This window comes from Salvia hispanica, chromosome 6, assembly GCF_023119035.1.
Source record: "Salvia hispanica cultivar TCC Black 2014 chromosome 6, UniMelb_Shisp_WGS_1.0, whole genome shotgun sequence".
Classification (NCBI taxonomy): Eukaryota; Viridiplantae; Streptophyta; class Magnoliopsida; order Lamiales; family Lamiaceae; genus Salvia; species Salvia hispanica.
This window is the reverse complement of record NC_062970.1, coordinates 33,830,904-33,850,885: the sequence shown is the minus strand read 5'-3', so window position 1 is coordinate 33,850,885 and position 19,982 is coordinate 33,830,904. Positions and strand designations below refer to the sequence as shown.

The 19,982-nt window shown below is 31.3% G+C and overlaps 2 protein-coding genes across 4 annotated transcripts; both read right to left on the bottom strand.

Moving 5' to 3' along the window:
* Nucleotides 1–510: 510 nt before the first annotated feature.
* Nucleotides 511–6,967, bottom strand: LOC125192079 (transcription initiation factor TFIID subunit 5-like). The gene is made up of 19 exons (XM_048089534.1): nucleotides 6,753–6,967; nucleotides 6,343–6,421; nucleotides 5,519–5,597; nucleotides 5,349–5,446; nucleotides 5,194–5,250; nucleotides 4,951–5,038; nucleotides 4,715–4,824; nucleotides 4,053–4,151; nucleotides 3,811–3,962; nucleotides 3,413–3,523; nucleotides 3,249–3,318; nucleotides 3,128–3,167; nucleotides 2,124–2,282; nucleotides 1,962–2,038; nucleotides 1,664–1,780; nucleotides 1,299–1,564; nucleotides 1,100–1,195; nucleotides 925–1,003; nucleotides 511–854 (listed from the first exon to the last, which is right to left on the bottom strand). Exons 1-19 carry the CDS (start codon nucleotides 6,923–6,925, stop codon nucleotides 801–803), a joined length of 2,004 nt encoding a protein of 667 aa, XP_047945491.1. The 5' UTR covers nucleotides 6,926–6,967; the 3' UTR covers nucleotides 511–800.
* An 8,177-nt stretch (nucleotides 6,968–15,144) lies between these two features.
* On the bottom strand, nucleotides 15,145–17,628 carry LOC125196957 (protein MHF1 homolog). 3 transcript variants are annotated; one of them, XM_048095624.1, is made up of 5 exons: nucleotides 17,614–17,628; nucleotides 16,610–16,760; nucleotides 16,454–16,525; nucleotides 15,716–15,796; nucleotides 15,145–15,510 (listed from the first exon to the last, which is right to left on the bottom strand). In XM_048095624.1, exons 2-5 carry the CDS (start codon nucleotides 16,722–16,724, stop codon nucleotides 15,365–15,367), a joined length of 414 nt encoding a protein of 137 aa, XP_047951581.1. In that variant the 5' UTR covers nucleotides 16,725–16,760; nucleotides 17,614–17,628; the 3' UTR covers nucleotides 15,145–15,364. The 3 variants fall into 3 exon arrangements, with proteins under 3 accessions (XP_047951581.1, XP_047951582.1, XP_047951583.1); XM_048095626.1 differs by lacking the exon at nucleotides 17,614–17,628 and adding an exon at nucleotides 16,268–16,328 and having other exon boundaries at nucleotides 15,476–15,510; nucleotides 16,610–16,956; XM_048095625.1 differs by lacking the exons at nucleotides 16,454–16,525; nucleotides 17,614–17,628 and having other exon boundaries at nucleotides 16,610–16,956.
* Nucleotides 17,629–19,982: the final 2,354 nt, after the last annotated feature.

The window sequence follows — 19,982 nt, the reverse complement described above, 5'->3', positions numbered from 1 at the left end:
TTTATCTGTTGTGGAGGAGACTGCATACTCATACACATATAATTAATTCTGTAGACTGGTCATATAGGAGTACTACTCATTTACAAAATAATACTACTAGTATTAAAAATGTGATGATCCAACAAATTGAATATGGTTGAACTAGATCAAATATGGGGTATCAGTCGAAAGCACATATATTTTCATAACATTTGGCATTTGTAACCCCAGTTGAAAGTAAATATATTTTCATAACATTTGGCATTTGTTATTACTCTTGCTCGATCGATACTCTTTTTCTCTAAATAATGGTAGCTCAGTGGATCCACGATTTAGGACCTAGTCCTTTAGAAAATTTAAATTTATAATAAAATGGAGTGTAAATAATTTACATATTTATTCATCAGAACATATCACGTACGTACGTAAAACAACTTAAGTGGACGATAATGGGAACTAAAATAGTACTGCTCCATAAGCTAAGCCGACAAAATGGAGAACGCCTAATTCAAAAAATCATGCACTTCGATGTTGAATTCACCCTATTTTAACATAGGTAGAAGCAAATATTTCAAAAGGTTGGCTACAATACAAAGCACTACCAAATTATTGATTCAGGCTACAAAAATATAGCTACATGTCATAAAAACTAGCACTAAGAATTTGATCAGTATACAACAGAAACTAGTTCTACATCATAAATAAAATAAGATTACACAAATAAAATAGCGAAGTTATCGAAACTGATACTCAAATAAAGCAACATGAATAGAGTGCAGATGTTTGAAGATTTTCCAAACCTGAGGCACCACATAATTGATCTACGACTGCTTTGAGAGAGCGCCGGCAGCAAATAAAAGGTTTCTTCTGGAGAACTGTTAAAGCAATCAAGAGAAGATCCGGTTAGATAAAGCAAAGGATTAAAGGTGAAGTGATGGATTTTACCTGCAGAGCATAAACGGGAGTAGATTTGGTGGGCAAAGTTTTCAGAGATCTCAGTCTGCTTACGTTTCCATTTTTGCCACTGAGGATGAAGACCCAATTATACATAAAACGATAATGATGAAAATTATATATATACTACTACTACCTACTAGTATAATCGTTTGGTTAAACTTACTTCTCATCTGATTTTGGCACTCTTGAGCTTGTAGCTACATCCCATATTTTCACCGTGCAATCAGCAGAACCAGAAGCTAGAAGCGAACCTTCACAGCTGAAATGAAGGTAGTTATCGGTAAAAAGATTAAGAAGTCATTTTCTACTTGATACAAGTCTACAAAATTTAAAGTAGAAGATGCAAGAGAAGCACACTGTACCTGAAAGCCAGTGACCAAATGCAAGAGCCATGACCGACTAATGGGGCAACGCAGCGACCAGATGCGAGATCCCACATCATTATCGCACCATCTTCGTCACCAGATGCCATATAGCGACCATCAGGTGACATTGCCAAACTTAAGATCATACTTCTGTGACCAATGAATATTCTAACACATTCGCCACTCTGGACATCCCATAGGCGCACTGTTTTATCACTAGATCCGGTAGCAAGATAGTTGCAATTTGCATGCCATTGCACACACTGAAAGATGGAAACCAAAGAAGGCAATATAACTTCTCCAATACACTGAAGATTGTACTAGTAGAACAAGCATGCTTAGCCACCAAATGAAATACTTACATCCACATCAGATAAATGACCTGCCATTATCCTTAGAGGATGCACTCTGTCCATTGACCAGATCCTTGCCGTGCGATCATGTGAAGCACTAGCAAAATAGTGGCCAAGTGGACTAAACTGCATAAAATTATCACAGATACATTAGTTCAGGCATGAATATAACAAAATTTATATAGATCATCTCTTCTGTTTATCCAATAAAGTGAACGGGAGAGGAATAGCAATTTACTGCAATGCTATATGAATAGGAGAAGAGATGATTGTCATAACAATTGGACCTTTAAGCTTTTACTCCTACCTTTACATCCCATACAGGGTAATTATGACCCTTGTAGCAGACAAGATTTGCATTCAGTTTTGAGCTCCATAGTCGAACTGCAATTAGATGACAATGCTTGCTTATGGGAAATGAGTAGAGAAGCAGAGAAAAGAATAATAGTGAACTACTACTATAACTTACTTGTAGAATCTGATGAAGAAGACAGAATGAAATCACCAAACGGACTAAAAGTGGCAGAATGCACAGGACCAGCGTGACCTCGAAATAATGTGTAATTTCTTCCCCCAGCACTTGAGCTTGGCTCATTGGTAGCCAAATCATTTTCACCCTGCAAAGGAGCTACATTCTAGAGTCAATATCAACATACACTGATAAATGTACATACATCATGTTTTGATATCAAAAAGGAGAAGACTCAACCATAGGGTAAAGAATGGCATGAAATTCACCAACATAACTTCAGAGATACAATTAAAAATTTTCACCAAAAGTGTCCCTAGAATCTCAAGCTTATCTCTATCTATATGCATGACCAAAATCACAAAAAAAAATTGAAAGGGGGATGAGATCAACATTAAGCAACTCAAAGCCAGAAATCTGACAAGGGTAAACACTCACTAATCACCATACTATAACTTGTAAGCATGAACAAATATCCACCTACACTGAAGCATTTTTCACTTATGGTAAATTCATCACTCAGATATTAAACGTAGAACATAAAAACACATAAAATTTATTTAATGGGATGATTATATTTTTACACCCCAAGCTTTCCAAATTTAAAAAACTATATCTAACATACTCCCGACTTTTACAAATTAGTACTCAGTAGATGCATTACTTATTTAAATCTAGAGTCCCAGAGAGGGTCAACTTTTTCGGTACCAGATAGTTGTGTTGGCAGTCTGACATCCACATGGAATTTGAGTAAAATAAATAGTGAGGCAGATCTATCATACTATCATATTGTATAAATTCCACACGAAGTTCAGACTGTCACGTGGGGTATACGGTACTAGAGAAGTGGAACCGGTCTAGATTTGGAAAACAGAATACATATAATGGGTAGTTATATGTCAAAATCATGCATGGTCTATTCTGAAAATTGGGAATACTTTGGGTGGGAAAGTGTAATTGGCCTTTAATTAAAAAAAGTGGAGAGAACTAATAAATCAACTTACAGGTTACATTCTGTTTCCCAAGCTTTGCCATGTCCCAAACCTGTCCATTGAACTTTAATTAGCACATCAATGAGCAAAGACAACTGATTATGGTAATAAAGTGCATAGAGAAATAAGCAACCTTCAATGATGAGTCTGAAAATCCACCAGCTACCAATGACCCATCATGAGATATTGAAGCACAATTCAAGCTACAGAAATTAACGGTTTTAGTTATCACTATAATGTCAATACCCGTAGACTGCAAATACAATTATAATATTTATTTATTTATGAAAAGCATACCTGTCATGAGTGTTGATGAAAGTATATAAGCTAACAGAAGGCAATGCCATGCTACTCAGCTGCACACGGTTTCTCAAATCTTCAAGGATAGACTGTTCCACCTCTACTGGTCTAAATATACAGAAAATTAATAATTAGTCAAAATTCTCTACCCAAATTAGCTAGAAAATTCACTTAAGATGAACCATGGAATTCCAGATGTATACCAGTATTATAAAATGTTTTGGCAACTTGGCATTAAATGAACAAATTGATGTCAGGAATAACAATTGTCTGAATTAAAAGGCTCCCTATAATGATTAAGCTATTATTTAGTAGTATCTACCATGAATCAGGAAAGACATTATTATAGGAACAAAGCAGTAAAGCACAACTCGACAAGGTTATTATAGATATACATTTCTGGCAATGCTAGCTCAGGTTTTACACGTGGTGCTCCAGACGCAGCAACACTATCAGAACGATGAGCTTTTGCTGTGGCACCAACAACAACCTTATCCTTTTTCAACTTTTTGGGTGTAGTGCCTTGCTTGCCACCATCAGACCTTTTCTGGATATAAATTGTAGAAAACATTTGTCAGCTAGACGAAAAAAGAGAAGGTTGCTTCTGCCAGTAATACAGTCTATACAAGCAAACAACCTTATTTTCTTCCAGTTCACCTTCTCCATCTGCTTTGTCGGAATCCATATTTGGCGCCCCCATCTTTTCCAACCTTTCTTCCAAAGTATCTTCAAGCAACTGTTATATTTATACAGTATAAGAATGCCAGGATAAGATACTCTTCCAGCTAACATATGCTCTATACTATAAGCAATAAGGGGAAGGAACTGTACCAAAGATACAGAAAAAATACAGATAAAAAAAATCTTAATGTCTTATACCAGCTCAAGCATTTTTAATTAGATACTATCAAGTATCAACCACATGCCTTTCTAAACATCCAGATATAGAGAAAGGAATAGTTCTCATTTCTACACTACCAACAAAATAGAGTAACAACTTGAAATATTAGTAAGTAAGATCCAGAATGATCACCAATGCATCCTAGAACCAAAACCAATTAGAGATTTATCCATTCTTAAAGAAGTAAATAGTTGAGGACATAACATAACCATCTGCTATCACCACTTCATAATAAGTCCAAATGAATACTGCAGTGAGTTAAATCTCTCCTCTATGGTATTCCAAATAGTGCTATCTATAGCATTAACTTTGTAAATAATACACATGTCATGCTAAAATTAAGGGAACAAAGTGCAAAATGACTAAAAAAAGAAGCCCTATGGCTACTGCTGACTCACCCCCCAGTGAATTTCTTTCTGGTTAATTAAATTAGCAGCGTCCTGTTCACTTCCAAAAAACGTGACGTATTCAGCATCATCAGCAATGGAGCTCGGTTGCCCAGGAGAAACTGCAAACCAGGTTAACAGTTAGTATCTTCATTCACCATGAAAAAAAGTGCACAAATGGGGAGGTCAAAAGCAGATAAAAAGCACCAATAAAATAATAAAGAACCAGGAAGAAGAGGGAACTGCACCTTGAAAGTTGATGTGTTCATTGACAATCCCAAGCATTGTAATTGATTGAGATTTGTGCAAGTATTGTAGAAGTAGATCATAGGAATACTGAAATGAAAAATTGAAAAACTAAGAATGGACCAGACACTCTTGCTATGTAATTATACATAATTCATGTTTAGAGTCTCAGTTAGTTTCTACTCTAATATGTTATACATGTAGCACTAAAAGGAACTTGCAAGAGAGAGAGAGAGAGATATTACTTGGCAAATCTTGATGCCAACTTTGCTCTGTCTTAGAGAATGTGCAAATTCCATTTCCTAAGTAAAAGTAAGTGGAGATTTTAGGATGGTTTGTGCTTGCGCTTGAATGCATCAACTTACAGAATTTGAGTTATCATTCTAGGAGAGTGATGGACCTCCAGATGTGAGGGAGAAAGAACACCTTCTAACTTTTGAAGGTCGCGTGTATGCATGACTTCATGGTCTCCTCGAAAGCTATTAAAAAAAGATCGGGCTGGAAAGCAAGCGATGATCTCAAGCGATTGCATTCATGATGTTTTTAGAAATTTAAAAATATTCAACTCACCTTCTTGGATATGACCCTTTGCAACAAGATCCATGAATGCATGGATAAATACTGGATACAAGACTCTAACCAACTCGTGCTGCATGGAAATGGGAAGCATTGTTACAGAGTAAAGTCAAATTATTCTATCCATCTAAGGGGTTCAAAATAACAATGCTGCAACCCTTTGGTTACTGGAACGAATTAAAAATTGCTGTTAAACAACAGCTTTGTCCCAACATAAGTTTTAATTGGAATTGTAATCCATAATAGCAAAATAAGGGGTGGCAACCTGCAGTAATCTTCGGAAGGGCAAAATGAAAAAAACAAACTTCAAACTGGAATGTAAACTTTATGGCCTTCCTGATTGGATAAGGGGCATTCCCAACTCTTCAACCCTGTTGTAAACTATTTAAAACAAGCACCTTTACTCCTTCTAAGTTATGATACCCTCCTTCCCATCTTCACTCTCTCTTCAATTTCATGCAAGTCAATGCCTTTTATTTGGTTGTACCATATTACCGAAGGAATACCAACCATAGCTCTCAAAGAGATACTGAGTCATAGTCGCACAAAATAAAACTGATAATGGAAAGCCTATTTGTTAAACCTAGGAAGATAACTTAAAACAATAAGAGTGCCAAGAGAAGCATAGATTGCTATATTAGACTTAGAGCCTCCAATAAATGTCAAATGGACCTACCGCAAACAAAGGTGCATTAACAGTTGAATAAAAACACCAACAATGTGTACAAGCCAGCAGAAGGAATTCTCTTTTACACGACAAACAAATTATTACTGGTGCAGGAAGCAATAAGAATCACAAGAAGATAAGCATTTATCACCTGGTACTGATCCAGAGAACTATAAGCCCAAGACCGTAGCTTGCTATAACCTTCCTGGTACTGAGCGGGACCATCCACTCTGAAAATCATGATATATATAAAACCGTCAAATGCCAAACACCGATCAACGAGAATGGACACTCTTCTTCAATTTTACATTAATGAATTCAACAGAAACATCGCAATCCAATAACTTTTGATATCAATGCGAATAAAATGCAATAATATAATCAGGATAGCTAATAGTTGTCAATTTTGCAGCTCAGTATAACTGTCGTACAACTCGAGCCGAAGAGCAACTAAAAACCACACACACAAGACACACTTGAATTCTGTCCTCCACCAAATATAAGTAACATTCAGCGAAAATTGAAAAATGCGAGCAAATATGAGTAAATTTTGGTTCATACTCAGAGAGAGAGAGAATTTGTTTCGCAATATCAGGATCAATCTGCGCAGTGGAGGAGGCGTTGCTGCCTTTACTGTTTTGCTGCTTCTCTTGCTGAAGAGCGAGGCCCGCTTGCTTGAAACCCCTCTTGTCCAAGTACGCGAGTACCACTTTATCGATCTCTTCTTGATCCATTGTCTCTCTGTTTCCTGGATTGAGAACAGAACCCTAAACCCCCAAAATTTAAATCAAACTAGTTTACTTCATATTGCGTTATATGCTTATGTAAAGAATACGAAACCATACACGTACAAATTAATAACAGAATATAAAAATATTTTTCATACTAAAAACTTAGTGACTTTTAACTTTTAAGTAAATTATTTTATGTGGAGGATAATTACAATACAAAAAAAAAATTAAAAAATATCATATGCATAGCAACAATTTAAGTACAGAAGAACAAAATATTGCTATATCAAAAGTTGATTTGGTAATTAAGTTATTTATAACAAATTAGCTAATCAAATTTTATATTCACCTTTTGTATTCATTGCTGATTTAAAAACTATTAAATAATTAACTTCTTAACGAAATAAACATCAATCAAAAACATAATTATGATGAGTTACCTTATCCATAATATTTTTCACATTCAATTACGTGAAAGAGCAGTGATAAATGTACATAAATTCTATGTAGATAATTGTGCATTTTCTAATCTCTCATCTTTATTCCACATTTTTTTGCTAAAAACCTGGAGCAGTTTTCTTTCCTCTCTCTTCTACATTTTGGCTAAACCGTATAGTGCCTATCAGTTCTCTCCCTCTTCTCTCTTTCACATTTTTTTGAGTTTGAATTATTAATCTTTCTCTTCCGTCACTATCTTCAGTCTTCAATGGGTTAAAAAGCAAGTAATACATAACATTATAAAATAAATTTAAACTTGTAATTTAAAATACTTGCAAATCTTAATTGTGATATTGTATATTGTTATGTGTTTTTTTTTTTGTCATACACTACGAAAATTAAATTAAATTAAATTAAGTTTATAAATTAAAATATATTAAAAAATTCAATTCAACTTATAAATTAATAATATGCAAAATTCTAAATTTTAATTATGTTACAGTCTTATATATAATGTTCGTATGTTTTCTTTACTTATAAAGTCTAATTATGATAGGAGATTTATTTCTATATTTTCTTTATTTTGTTTAATTTATAACTTTACTTAAATTTTATATTGTTATAGTAACATAATTAAAAAATAACTGCATACTACAATTTTGCGTTTCATTCAACGTTATAAATGTGATACCAAATGAAAGTTCTAATAAAATTATAAAAAAATAAATTGGACTTTTTGTTATTGTAACTTTGAAAATTATCTTGGTATATATATGCATAATTCATTGAATAAAAAATTTTGGACTTTAATAAAGTTAAATATAGTAAAAAGTTTCAAAATATAAGTAAATTTAATTTTAAAATTATTCTATTCATTTTTTAAAAATGATTGTTTGATTCATTTCTTTATCATCTATATTGAATTTCATTAATGTTATAAATGCAATACCAAATGAACGTTCTAACTAAAATCAAAGTTTATTTTTTTACTTTTTATTATAGTTTACTTTGAAACCTTTTATTATCTTGATATATATGCATAATTCATCAAATAAATATTTATACACTTTAATAACAAGTTAAATGTGTATAAAAAATAAATATAGATAAATTTAATTTCAAATTTATTTTCTTTATTTTTAAAAAAATATTTGATTGATTTGTTTATTATCTACATTGAATTTCGTTAATGTTATAAATACAATACCAAATGAAAGTTCAAATCAAATTCAAAGTTGTTTTCGACTTTTTATTATAGTTTACTTTGTGAAACCATTTATTATTGTGAATAATTCATCGAATAAATATTTGTGAATTTTAATAAAGTGAAATATAATAATAATTTATAAAATATAAGTAAATTTAATTTTTAAAATATTCTCTTTATTCTTTTTAAATCGATTGTTTGATTCATTTCTTTATCATCTACACTAATTTCATTAATGCTATAAATGAAATACCTAATGAAATTTCTAATAAAATTCAAAGAATTTTTGGACTTTTTATAATAGTTTACTTTGAAACCTTTTATTATATTGATATATATGCATAATTAGTCGAATAACTATTTGTGGATATTATTAAAGTTAAATATAATAAAAAGTTAAAAAGGTAAATTTAATATAATTTGTTTTTTAAATTGATTGTTTGATTCATTTCTTTATCTTCTACATTAATTTCATTATTGTGTATAAATGTGAGCGCTACTAATAACAATCATCGATGCATATCTAATTTCAATTATGTATCCTTCCGGGGTAGAATTTTAAATATTTATAAATTTGATATATTTTATAATAAAATAAATAACATATTAATATTCAATTAGCAGTAGTGTCTATTGGTCGTGAAAACTAGAATTTAACTATAATATAGATAACACTGAAAGTCAAATATATGTAATAAGAATAAGATATTTAAACATATAATTCATAATGTTTACTACCTCCGTCCCACATTAAGTGTCACGTAGTGTGGGCACGTGTTTTAAGAAATGTAAAAAAAAGTGGTTTTAATAAGTTAGTGGATTATGAGTCTCACATATATATATCATTAGTTTTGTAATAAAATGTGAGTAGAATTGGTTGGTGGAATATGAGGTCTACTTACCATTTATGGTAAAAGTTAAATGTGACTCTTATTGTGGGACGAATCGAAATGGCAAAATGTGATACTTATTGTGGGACGGAGGTAATATGTTTTAGTATAAAGTAAACTAGAAATCTGATATGATACAAATATATTATTAGGTAGCATGTACCTTAAATAAAATATAAACATGCAGTATTAGGTTGAACATAAATATTATTCAGCTAAAAATTATATATAAAAAGTTAAATAATAATAATTTCAACTATTTTATTATAATTATGCTAAAATAAATAAAATACCACTATATTAATTCGATTAAAAATAAAAGTGCAAAAAGTTACACTCCTATATAAGTAAATGAGTAAATGTTAAGGTCTTATAAATATTTTAAATGTTTATTTTGGTGCATATAGAACAAAATGCAATATAGATTATAAAAATACTAGGATAAATAAACATACACACCAAAAAAAATCTAGGAAATAAATGTAATAAAATAATAGTCCATTTAATTTTAATTAATTATGTTAACTGCAGAATATAAATTAATTGATATTTATGTCAATTGTTATGCAAATGTCTAAAGAAATATATGAAAATATTACTATTTCTTATTCTTGTCATATTTATATACTCCATTTTGTAATTAATTAAATATTATTAAAATTAATAATTGAAAAATCGAAGTGAATAAATCAAATATGATTCAAAGCTAATTCATTAAATTTTAGTGAGTTCTGGTCAATTGATTGTTGTGAGCCAAAAAAAAATGAAAGAAAAAGAAAATTAGAAAAAAATTAACACGAAAGGGGGGTGAAAATTTTTGACGTGAAGGTGGAGTATTAGATATGAATCATGATCATGGAGATTTAATTGGGAGTTTACGTGGAGGTAGCAGTATAGATATGAATCATGATCATGGAGATTTAATTTGATATATTTAAATATTAACACTAAAGTCTTTTTAAGATTTAAATATAATAAAGGATAATTTCACAAATAAAGAATTAACTAATAATATAACCGGTTTTAAACCGGTTAGGTCCAATTGAAAAGTAAGAGTATTATGTACGTAGAAATTATGTCTAAAGAAATATATGAAAATATTACTATTTCTTATTCTTGTCATATTTATATACTCCATTTTGTAATTAATTAAATATTATTAAAATTAATAATTGAAAAATCGAAGTGAATAAATCAAATATGATTCAAAGCTAATTCATTAAATTTTAGTGAGTTCTGGTCAATTGATTGTTGTGAGCCAAAAAAAAATGAAAGAAAAAGAAAATTAGAAAAAAATTAACACGAAAGGGGGGTGAAAATTTTTGACGTGAAGGTGGAGTATTAGATATGAATCATGATCATGGAGATTTAATTGGGAGTTTACGTGGAGGTAGCAGTATAGATATGAATCATGATCATGGAGATTTAATTTGATATATTTAAATATTAACACTAAAGTCTTTTTAAGATTTAAATATAATAAAGGATAATTTCACAAATAAAGAATTAACTAATAATATAACCGGTTTTAAACCGGTTAGGTCCAATTGAAAAGTAAGAGTATTATGTACGTAGAAATTATCTACGAATATCATTTCCCTAATTGTAATTTGTATATATTTAACTTTTATCTTGTGATGTGATTTAAGTTGGCATAGCTTAATATTATCAAATATCAGTATAATTTAATTTCAATAAATATATTTCAAATTTCTAACTATCTTAGGCTTATTGTTAAATATTTGTATAATATAAAAATATAATGAATACTTTTTAAAATTTAAAATTACAATTTCAATTGTAGCCAATTATTATGAAACGTAATGAATGCGTACTCAAATGCGAATTTATAGTTTATATATGTACAATTAAATATATTTTTTTATTTCTTTTTTTCATTCATTCATTTCATAATTTAACTTTTTTGGTATTTTCCCTTCTATATTGTGAATGTTACCATACCAACAATGTGAATGGTTTTGTCTGCCACTTTATAAAATGATATTCGTATTTTAAATTTTAAATCAACAATATAGTCAATATATTATATTCTCTTCGTCCCAATTGCATATGAAAGTATTCCCTACAAAATCAAAGCATTTAATTTTCAATACTTATTAAGTAGTAGCAGTTGCACTCAACTTAACTTAAGTACATTCTTTAATCTTTATGTTTGAAAGAAACACATCAATTAGGATAGGTTGGCCCGGACGGGGAAATATTTGTTTACATGAGTTCTTATATAAATGTGTAATATTGGATCCAATTATAATGGTGTTGGTCTCTACTACTCGCACTTTTCAATTTAACAACATAAATTTAAATATGAGTAATTAGTGTAATCTATACGTATATAAAGCCACAATTTTAATGGGCCTATTTTTCCCACCCAATTTGATAAAATATGGCTGAACATATATTAACTTCTCAGTTACATATTGTAGACTGTAGAGTATTATAGTCAAGCTTTTGCAATAATATATTACTATTACTTGAATATTCATTGGATAATAAGTCATATCAAGTCAGCTTTGTTGGAAGGAGGTGGAGTGATATCTCGAGTCTCGTGATCTTATGTGGAACATATATTAACTTCTACCATTACTTGAATATTCATTACTTGAATATTCATTGGATAATATAGGAGTATTACCATTACTTGAATATTCATTGGATAATAAGTCGTTGGAAGGAGGTGGAGTATTATCTCGAGTCTCGTGATCTTATGTGGAAGTGAGAGTAAATTTTTGAGTTGATATATGTCATAAGAGATGCAGTCACATCAAAATACTGAGTTGGCATATTCCATAACAGAGGCGGTCATATCAATTTTTAAATCTATCAAATAAAATTCCAACGAAGAGGAAAAATATCTAAGACGTACTGTACTTTTTAAGTGGAATCTTTTTTCAAAAATTTTCTCTCTAATTAAATTATTCTGGAAAATAAAACTATGACAGCCATAAAATCTCTAACTTTTAATTATCGAATTTAAGTTTTATAATTTCTACTTCAAATTAAATTTTATACATTCAATTGTCGAGCCTATAAAAAATGCATAATTAATTATACATTAATAAGATTATTTATTACGTGCAATTTAAATCTGTAACACAATGATTTAATAAAGAAAGCTATATCTATAATATTACTACTTAATATACCCTGGCAATTGTTGAAATGATAATTTTTTGCTCTTTTTAAAGGCAAAATAGAAAGGTATCAGTTTAATGGATGGAGTATCCTTTATTTCCCTTCTTTGTATTGAATCTTCCAAATTATTCAAAGACATGAAAATATTGTGTTGTTGTGGAGCTCCCATATAAGTTTCAAAACTCTGCAAATACTATAGAATGCAAACAGGAATTCAACAAGAAATACTCCCTCCGTCCTTAATAATTCGTCACTATTTGATCGGGCATGAGTTTTAAGAAATGTAATAGAAAGTGGGTTATAAAAGTTGATAGCATGCGAGTCCTACTTTTATAAAATAGTTTTATAATAAAATGTGAGTGCAAATGAATTAGTGAAATATAAGACCCACTGTCAAAAATGGTAAAAGTGAAAGGAGACAAATTTTTAGAAACGTACGAAAATAGAAATACGTGACAAATTTTTAGGGACGGATGGAGTATTATTAGATTAAATCAAACCAGAGTACTTATCACCCAAGAAATTTAAAGCAAATCCAGAAATGCCGCACATCACAACGAAGCAGACGAAGCAGGTAATTGGAAGAAGACGACAATGGCACAGCGAGTAAATATACTGATATTATTTATATTTATATATTTATATGTAAATTTAATTATATCTATATTCAAATTACTAAAATTAGTATGTGTAGTTATAATTGAGTTGATTTGGATTTATTCTACTTGGATATTGTTGTATAGTACTATACAACTTTGGATCTTATTCCCTCCGTCCCAACAAATATGAAACATTTATTTTTGGCACGAAATTTTATGTAGTGTTGTTTTGTAAGTTAAAGAGAGAGAATAAAGTAAGAGATAGAGAAAAGTAGAGATAAAATTATTTTTATTTTAGGAAAGGTTTCATTTTTAATGGGACAATCTAAAAAGAAAAACGTTTCACTTTTAATATAACAGAGAGAGTATTTATTTTTTTGATGCTTCTCAAAATATTATATTTATGAATATTGTATTGAATTTAATTTGGGTATTAATTTGCTCATGTCGGCTTAATCTAATGTGACATATGAAAGTTATGACAACATAAGTTTAATATTATTAATTTATATTTTAAAAATAAATATATTGAGATGAACATATGATAATATGGTGTCGTGTAGGACATTAATTAAAAATAAATACTCCCTCCGTCCCGCTTTAGCAGTCCTATTGACTTTTCTGCACTCGTTTTGTAAAAATGATAATAAATAGTTAAAGTGGAGAAATAATAAAGTAAAAAAGAGAATAATATAGAGAAGAGTCTTATCTACATTATTTTCTTTTTTACTTTATTATTTCTCCACTTTAACTATTTATTATCATTTTTACAAAACGAGTGCAGAAAAGTCAATGGGACTGCTAAAGTGGGACGAAGGGAGTATCATATTTACAGAAGAAATACGTTAGATAAAAAGTCATATTATTTAATTGTGTTATAAATATTTTTTTAAGTATATTATGGTTCAATGAAATACGATTATTTAAAATAATTTATTTTGGTGACAAGATTTTGATATTCACCATATGAGATGTAAAATTGTTAAACTATTTATTTATTCAAATTATATGTTTTTTATCCTCTTTGATCTTTAGTCGCATCTTTTATGTGTATATATTATTATACTTAACTCATACTCTTTGATAATTAGTCGTACATTTCTTTTTTGTCATTTATTTTATTTAATTTTATTCCACTCATATCAGAAATTAAAACTGTATAAAATCGTTTGCCGGATATGAAATGTTTCATTTAAAGTATGTTGAGAGAAGTACATTTCTTTTTTTGTTATTGTTGATAATATTTTTAATTATTTATAATATTATGAATACTTATTTTAATTAACACATATTTTCTTAACTATAATCATCAATATATTCTCTTTATCCTCTTTTTATTTTATTCCACTTATCTTAGAATCTCTTTTCATTATTTAAAAGTCTTATGTCCCGTGCATAGCACATGTGATAATACTAGTTAAAATAAATTTTTAAGTGCAATAAGGCAACACTTGATAAAGAAAACACGAACTAACTCTAATATCATAATTAAATACCATAATTTTTATTCAAAATAAAAATAGTGCAAATAGTTTGGAAGAGTCTAAAACTGAAATATGCAAATAGCATGGGACTAGGGAGTATTACTCTTTTAAGGACAACTGTTCTAGGGATCACAATTTTGGTTGATTTTCAATTTCATACTGTACAAAATTTTCAAAATTTGCAATTACAACATTGGACTAAATTTTCGATAAAACAAATCTGTCATAGTTAGCAAGTCGACATTGTTTCAGCTCCTTCATAACCGAAATAGAAAAAGTGCCCCAATCAGCAAACATCAAATCTACACAATAAAATACTTTTCAGTAATATAACAATCATGAAGGCACAAAATCTTGACCCACTCGATTATAGTCTTTATAGATATAATCACTACCTTCTGCATCAACATGGATAAATTCAAGTCGAAATGTGAAGAAATGAACTAGGAAATGTGAAAGTAAAAAAATTGAACATAAGATGAAGTAAGAACAAGACTAATTTCCTGGCTGTTTAATGGACATGCTGGCACTGTTCAACCACCATCTTAGGTTTCTCTGTGGATTCACATCACATAAATATTAAACATTTTCTTTGTCTCCTATCTGTTTCAAAGGGGATTAGATCTGTGAAGCAAAATGGCTTATATATGCAGATCTAAACATGTTCCAGGTTAGGAATCAATATGGAGCACTTCTTTAGCAGCTTTGTCTTCTTTTTTCGTGATCTTCTTTCTCTTCCGATCAGATTGAGGTTCTTTTGCTTTTAGATTATTGGAGAAGGACCTCAGTGATGCAGACAGATGATCATTGCGGTGAGCTGAAAGCAATCCCAACAAAATCAAAGAATCCGTGATCATATGAAATTAAAAATCATTCACGAAGAATATGTGAAAGAACAAAGATAAACCAGATGAAGAGTAGCTGCTGTGTTAGATACCCAACGATCACTGACCATAAAGTTTAGACAGTGTATGTATGTTATGCAGTTAGAGTGTGCATTAGATGACTCCATCGAATCTTACCAGAAAGTATGACGTCTTCCATGTTTATAGACTTGCGACCAGCATGCTGTGCAAACAATTCTACATCTCTTGCTAACTGTTCTGCATTTCCAACAACAGTAGGTTTACCTTTAGCAAGAATTCAAGCCCTCTTGTCATATATGTGTGGAGATTTCTCACGGCTGTGTGAACTGATAGGACTATATTACTATTACCATTAACGAAATTATTGACTCTTACAAATATATAGACCTCTTGCCAAAAAGTAATATAGTCATGAACACAACTGAAGCCAAAGGTGCATTAATCATAACAAGTAATTTCATTTCATAATATCCATCAGACAGAACTGCTTCATCTGAGGTTTTCTTTAAGAGCAACATTAGATGTGAGAGTTTAATCACTTTCTTGAATTTTTTGTACTCAGTCCCTTTCTTCCAGTTATCATCATCCCTCCACAGTCCACACATTTCCTTCCCAGATAATGTTCAGCTTATTTACATACGACATTACAGTACTTGTTTTTAGTTCTACTCTCAAGGCTAAGAAAAAAGTGAAATCATATCACTTCACCTTAAGGTTGTACACATTACGTCTGGGCCCCACAATGTATACAATTTGTGGATCACACACACTACATAAAAGTCATAATAGTATAAATCAATTAGCAATATTTATAATGCATCGAGTTCAAGGTAACAATAGGAGACACACAGAGAGAGATGATGATTGATGAGAGAAGCCAGGAGAGAGGATTACTAGCATATTTGAAGGCTAAATCGGAGATACACGCCATTACTGGCTGAGAAATTTCCATGCCGTTTCGCTTCGCTGTGCACACAATTCCCAAGCAAAAATATTAAAAACAATCACCCTAATCAGTGCAAACATTCTGTTCGCAAAAAAGGCTTAAACCTTCAGTTTCGGCAATGGATATTGTGCAGAGGCGGAATCGATCCCTTAACAGCTCGCTGGCCGATTCTTCTTCTTCCTCTTCTTCTTCTTCTCCTCGCTCCACATCGCTCGCCATTTCCCCTCTCTATGCTCTCACACTCAGTCAATCAATCTACAGATTTTGAATTAGAAATTCTAGGGCTCCATCGCTCGATTCTTAAAAAAAATTGCGGAGAACAAATTATGCGCGGGAAAATAGAGAGGAGAAGTCGTGTGGACGAAACAAAGTCGCTAAAATCCTTCAATATTTTATTGACTGCAGCATTCGGCATTACAGTAGTAGTAGGTCTTTTTCGGGATGAGATCCCCTGCAGTGTAGCAAAACAGCACCTAAGTGCTGTGGTCTAAAAGGCACAAATTTATTAATGAAACGCACCTGCCAATTTAGTTATCAATCATCACTTTTTTTATATTAATATGTTTAGTGAGAATTGATATGCTAGGACCTATTGTGAGGGACTGCTGAGTCCCTTCTACTTTTATATCTTCTCCTTCTTTCGTTTTTTTCCCTCTCTAATTTCTTTATCAAATCTCTATCCTCAATTCCTCTCTCTTCCACATTACTTCTTTATCAAATTTTCCATTCTCAATAGTCAATTTCTCTCTTTACCAATTTCTTTTTTTTCCCAAATTCACACAGAAGTGAGCAACGATGTTGTTCTTTTCTTCAATTGATAAAAACCAATTTCTTGGACATAGCTCCACTTCGATTTATTAAAACCCAATTTCTCTCAAAATCATTGAAGATTTTACTTACTCCGAAATATGGCGCAAGGCAAATTGATAGAAAAAGCACAAATTTATGGAGAATTTTGAACGAATTTCAATTCACTCTGCAATTATCTGTTGGACATTATTTATCATCATATATTCAAGAATACATAATTGAATATAAATAAAGCAAGATCTTCGAACATCATGTGTTTCACGTATTAACCATAAACTTAATAGGATCGAAAGCTTACCTTCACGATCCATAGCGGAAGCGATTGGGGAAGACTGAGAGAATTTCCTCGGACTTTCTTTGGCGTAGTAGCGCAGCTCCAACTCCAAGGATTTGTTTCTCTCTCTTTCTCTTGTTTATGTGTTCTCTATAATGTGTGTGATTTGATGGGATCACCACACTTGTATATATAGGCAGAGAGAGGACAAACCCTAATTATAAAACGTTAAAAGCCCTTTCCATCAAAGAGACTCAAAATAATTAGTAAATGCGTTTCTTATTGGTCAAGAATATAATTGATCACAATCAATTAATATACACGTTTATTCAATAAATTGGAAACACTAATTGATTACAATCAATTATTTTAATATCAACTATTAAATTAACTGTAATCATGCCATATATATATACTCTCTAATTGAGTAGCCGAATGGAGGCTAATCAAAATGTATATATATATATATTCTCATTTATTGGTTAGTAATAGGAATGAAGATATTCCTTCTAATTCGACCAATTAATGCTAGTTAAAATAGGCAATATACATTATGGCTAATTAATTGATTGAAGACCAATAATTAATTGATAGCTAATTAATTAGGGAAAAATGTGTCTTGTACCAAGTTAATGTATTATATTAAAAATTCAATTCTATTTAAGATTCTATCACATGTCACATATGTGAGACACAAAACTTACATTCTCCTACTTGGTGAATATGTGGGACACAAAGTTTTCGATTCTCCCACTTGTCACACTTGACAGAGCCACAGTAAAATAAACATAGTAAACATAAGGCGCGCATAATATTGGACTTTATAAATACTTTCATCATTGGCAAACATAAGTATTATATTAGAGAGACTACTAATGCAGGTCATGGCGGGCGTATATCATTCAAGCGATATAGTTCCTTCCATGTACCACATCACCAATATCCACTCTAATATAATCTATAAGTGACACCGCGTCCGTAATTGTCTTATTTCAAGATGCCCACGGTTCATAAACCGGCGGTTCTGGTTTCGGGAAATGTGGAATCGGAACCAAACCGTGAGGCTATTTCACGATTCCGGTTTCGGTTCGAAAATCGGCGGTTCCCGTTCCGGTTCCGGTTCCGGTTTGGAACCGCCGATTTTCGGTGATTTTTTACGGTTTTTCACAGTTCCGAACTACCGGTTTCTGGCGGTTTTTCGCGGTTCTGGCTCGGTTTCACGGTTTTTCGACGATTTTTCACGGTTTTTGTTCGTAAAATTTGAAACCGGAACCGGCCCACGGTTCTAAATATGACGGTTCCGGTTCAAGAAAAAAGTCACGGTTCCAGTTCGGAACCGGAAGTTAAGGTTCCGCGGTTAACCGTCGGAACCGAAAACCTTGGGCATCTCTAGTCATGAGATATTTCTATCCTCATGGCGTAGGATGTCTCACACATATCTTTTATGATGAAATTTTTAGAGAGATAATTTTAGTGTCATGTAGTAATCCAATGTCACTACTAGCAAGCAATATATCATCAACATATGTTAACCAAAAAAATGAACTTGCTCCCACTAACCTTGAGGTATATGCACTGATCAACAGTGTTTTCTTTAAAACCAAAAGCACTAATAGTGTCATGGAATATAAAATACCATTGTCGAGAAGCCTATTTCAGTCCATAAATTGATTTCTTAAGTTTGCAGACTAAATTTTCATTCCCTTTCTTAATGAAGTCTTCAGGTTGTTTCATGTAGACTTCTTCTTACAAATCATCATTTAGAAAAGCAATTTTCACATTCATTTGATGTAGTTCCAAGTCAAAATGGACTACAAGTGCCAAAATGATTCTAAGTGAGCCATTCTTTGATACTTGAGAGAAAGTCTGTTTACAATCAATGCTATCTTTTTTAGTATAACCTTTGGCAACAAGTCTGGCTTTAAATTGCTAGATTAAACCATTTATGTCGAATTTGGTCTTGAAGACCCATTTACACCCAATACACTTTTGTCATCAGGTAATTCGACAAGGTCCCAGACTCTATTATAATCCATAGATTTTAACTCTTTTATCACGCATCAATCGATTTATTAGAACTATTACACTTAATGGCTAGTGAATATGAAACTGGATCATTACGTATTTCTATATCACATTCAGATTCTTGGAGATATTAGCCACAGTCATCAGAAATACCCAACCTTCATTTTTTATAGAAAACGCCTTAATGGCACTTCTGTAGATGCTTCTTCCACACCTATGTTCAATGACTTTGACATCATCATTAAGTGGTTGGTCATTCAAATATTGTTAGGCTGTTCAACAATATTTGGCACACTTAATTCTTAAGGAAATGAGGGAAGAAGGTTATACCTTATTTCATTAATGACCGCATTATGAGTGTTAAAACT

Bases quoted from the DNA above. Each gene is read 5' to 3' on its own strand.
- LOC125196957 (XM_048095624.1), bottom strand. From the start codon at position 16,724: ATGGCGAGCGATGTGGAGCGAGGAGAAGAAGAAGAAGAGGAAGAAGAA. The intron at 16,526-16,609 runs GTTTAAGCCTTT...TTGTGTGCACAG, and splicing joins ATCCATTGCCGAAACTGAAG to CGAAGCGAAACGGCATGGAA. The intron at 15,797-16,453 runs GTAATCCTCTCT...TTGGAAATGCAG, and splicing joins TTTAGCCTTCAAATATGCTA to AACAGTTAGCAAGAGATGTA.
- LOC125192079 (XM_048089534.1), bottom strand. From the start codon at position 6,925: ATGGATCAAGAAGAGATCGATAAAGTGGTACTCGCGTACTTGGACAAG. The intron at 3,524-3,810 runs GTATATCTATAA...CTGTATATTTAG, and splicing joins GAGCTAGCATTGCCAGAAAT to ACCAGTAGAGGTGGAACAGT. The intron at 3,319-3,412 runs GTATGCTTTTCA...TAATTTCTGTAG, and splicing joins TTCATCAACACTCATGACAG to CTTGAATTGTGCTTCAATAT.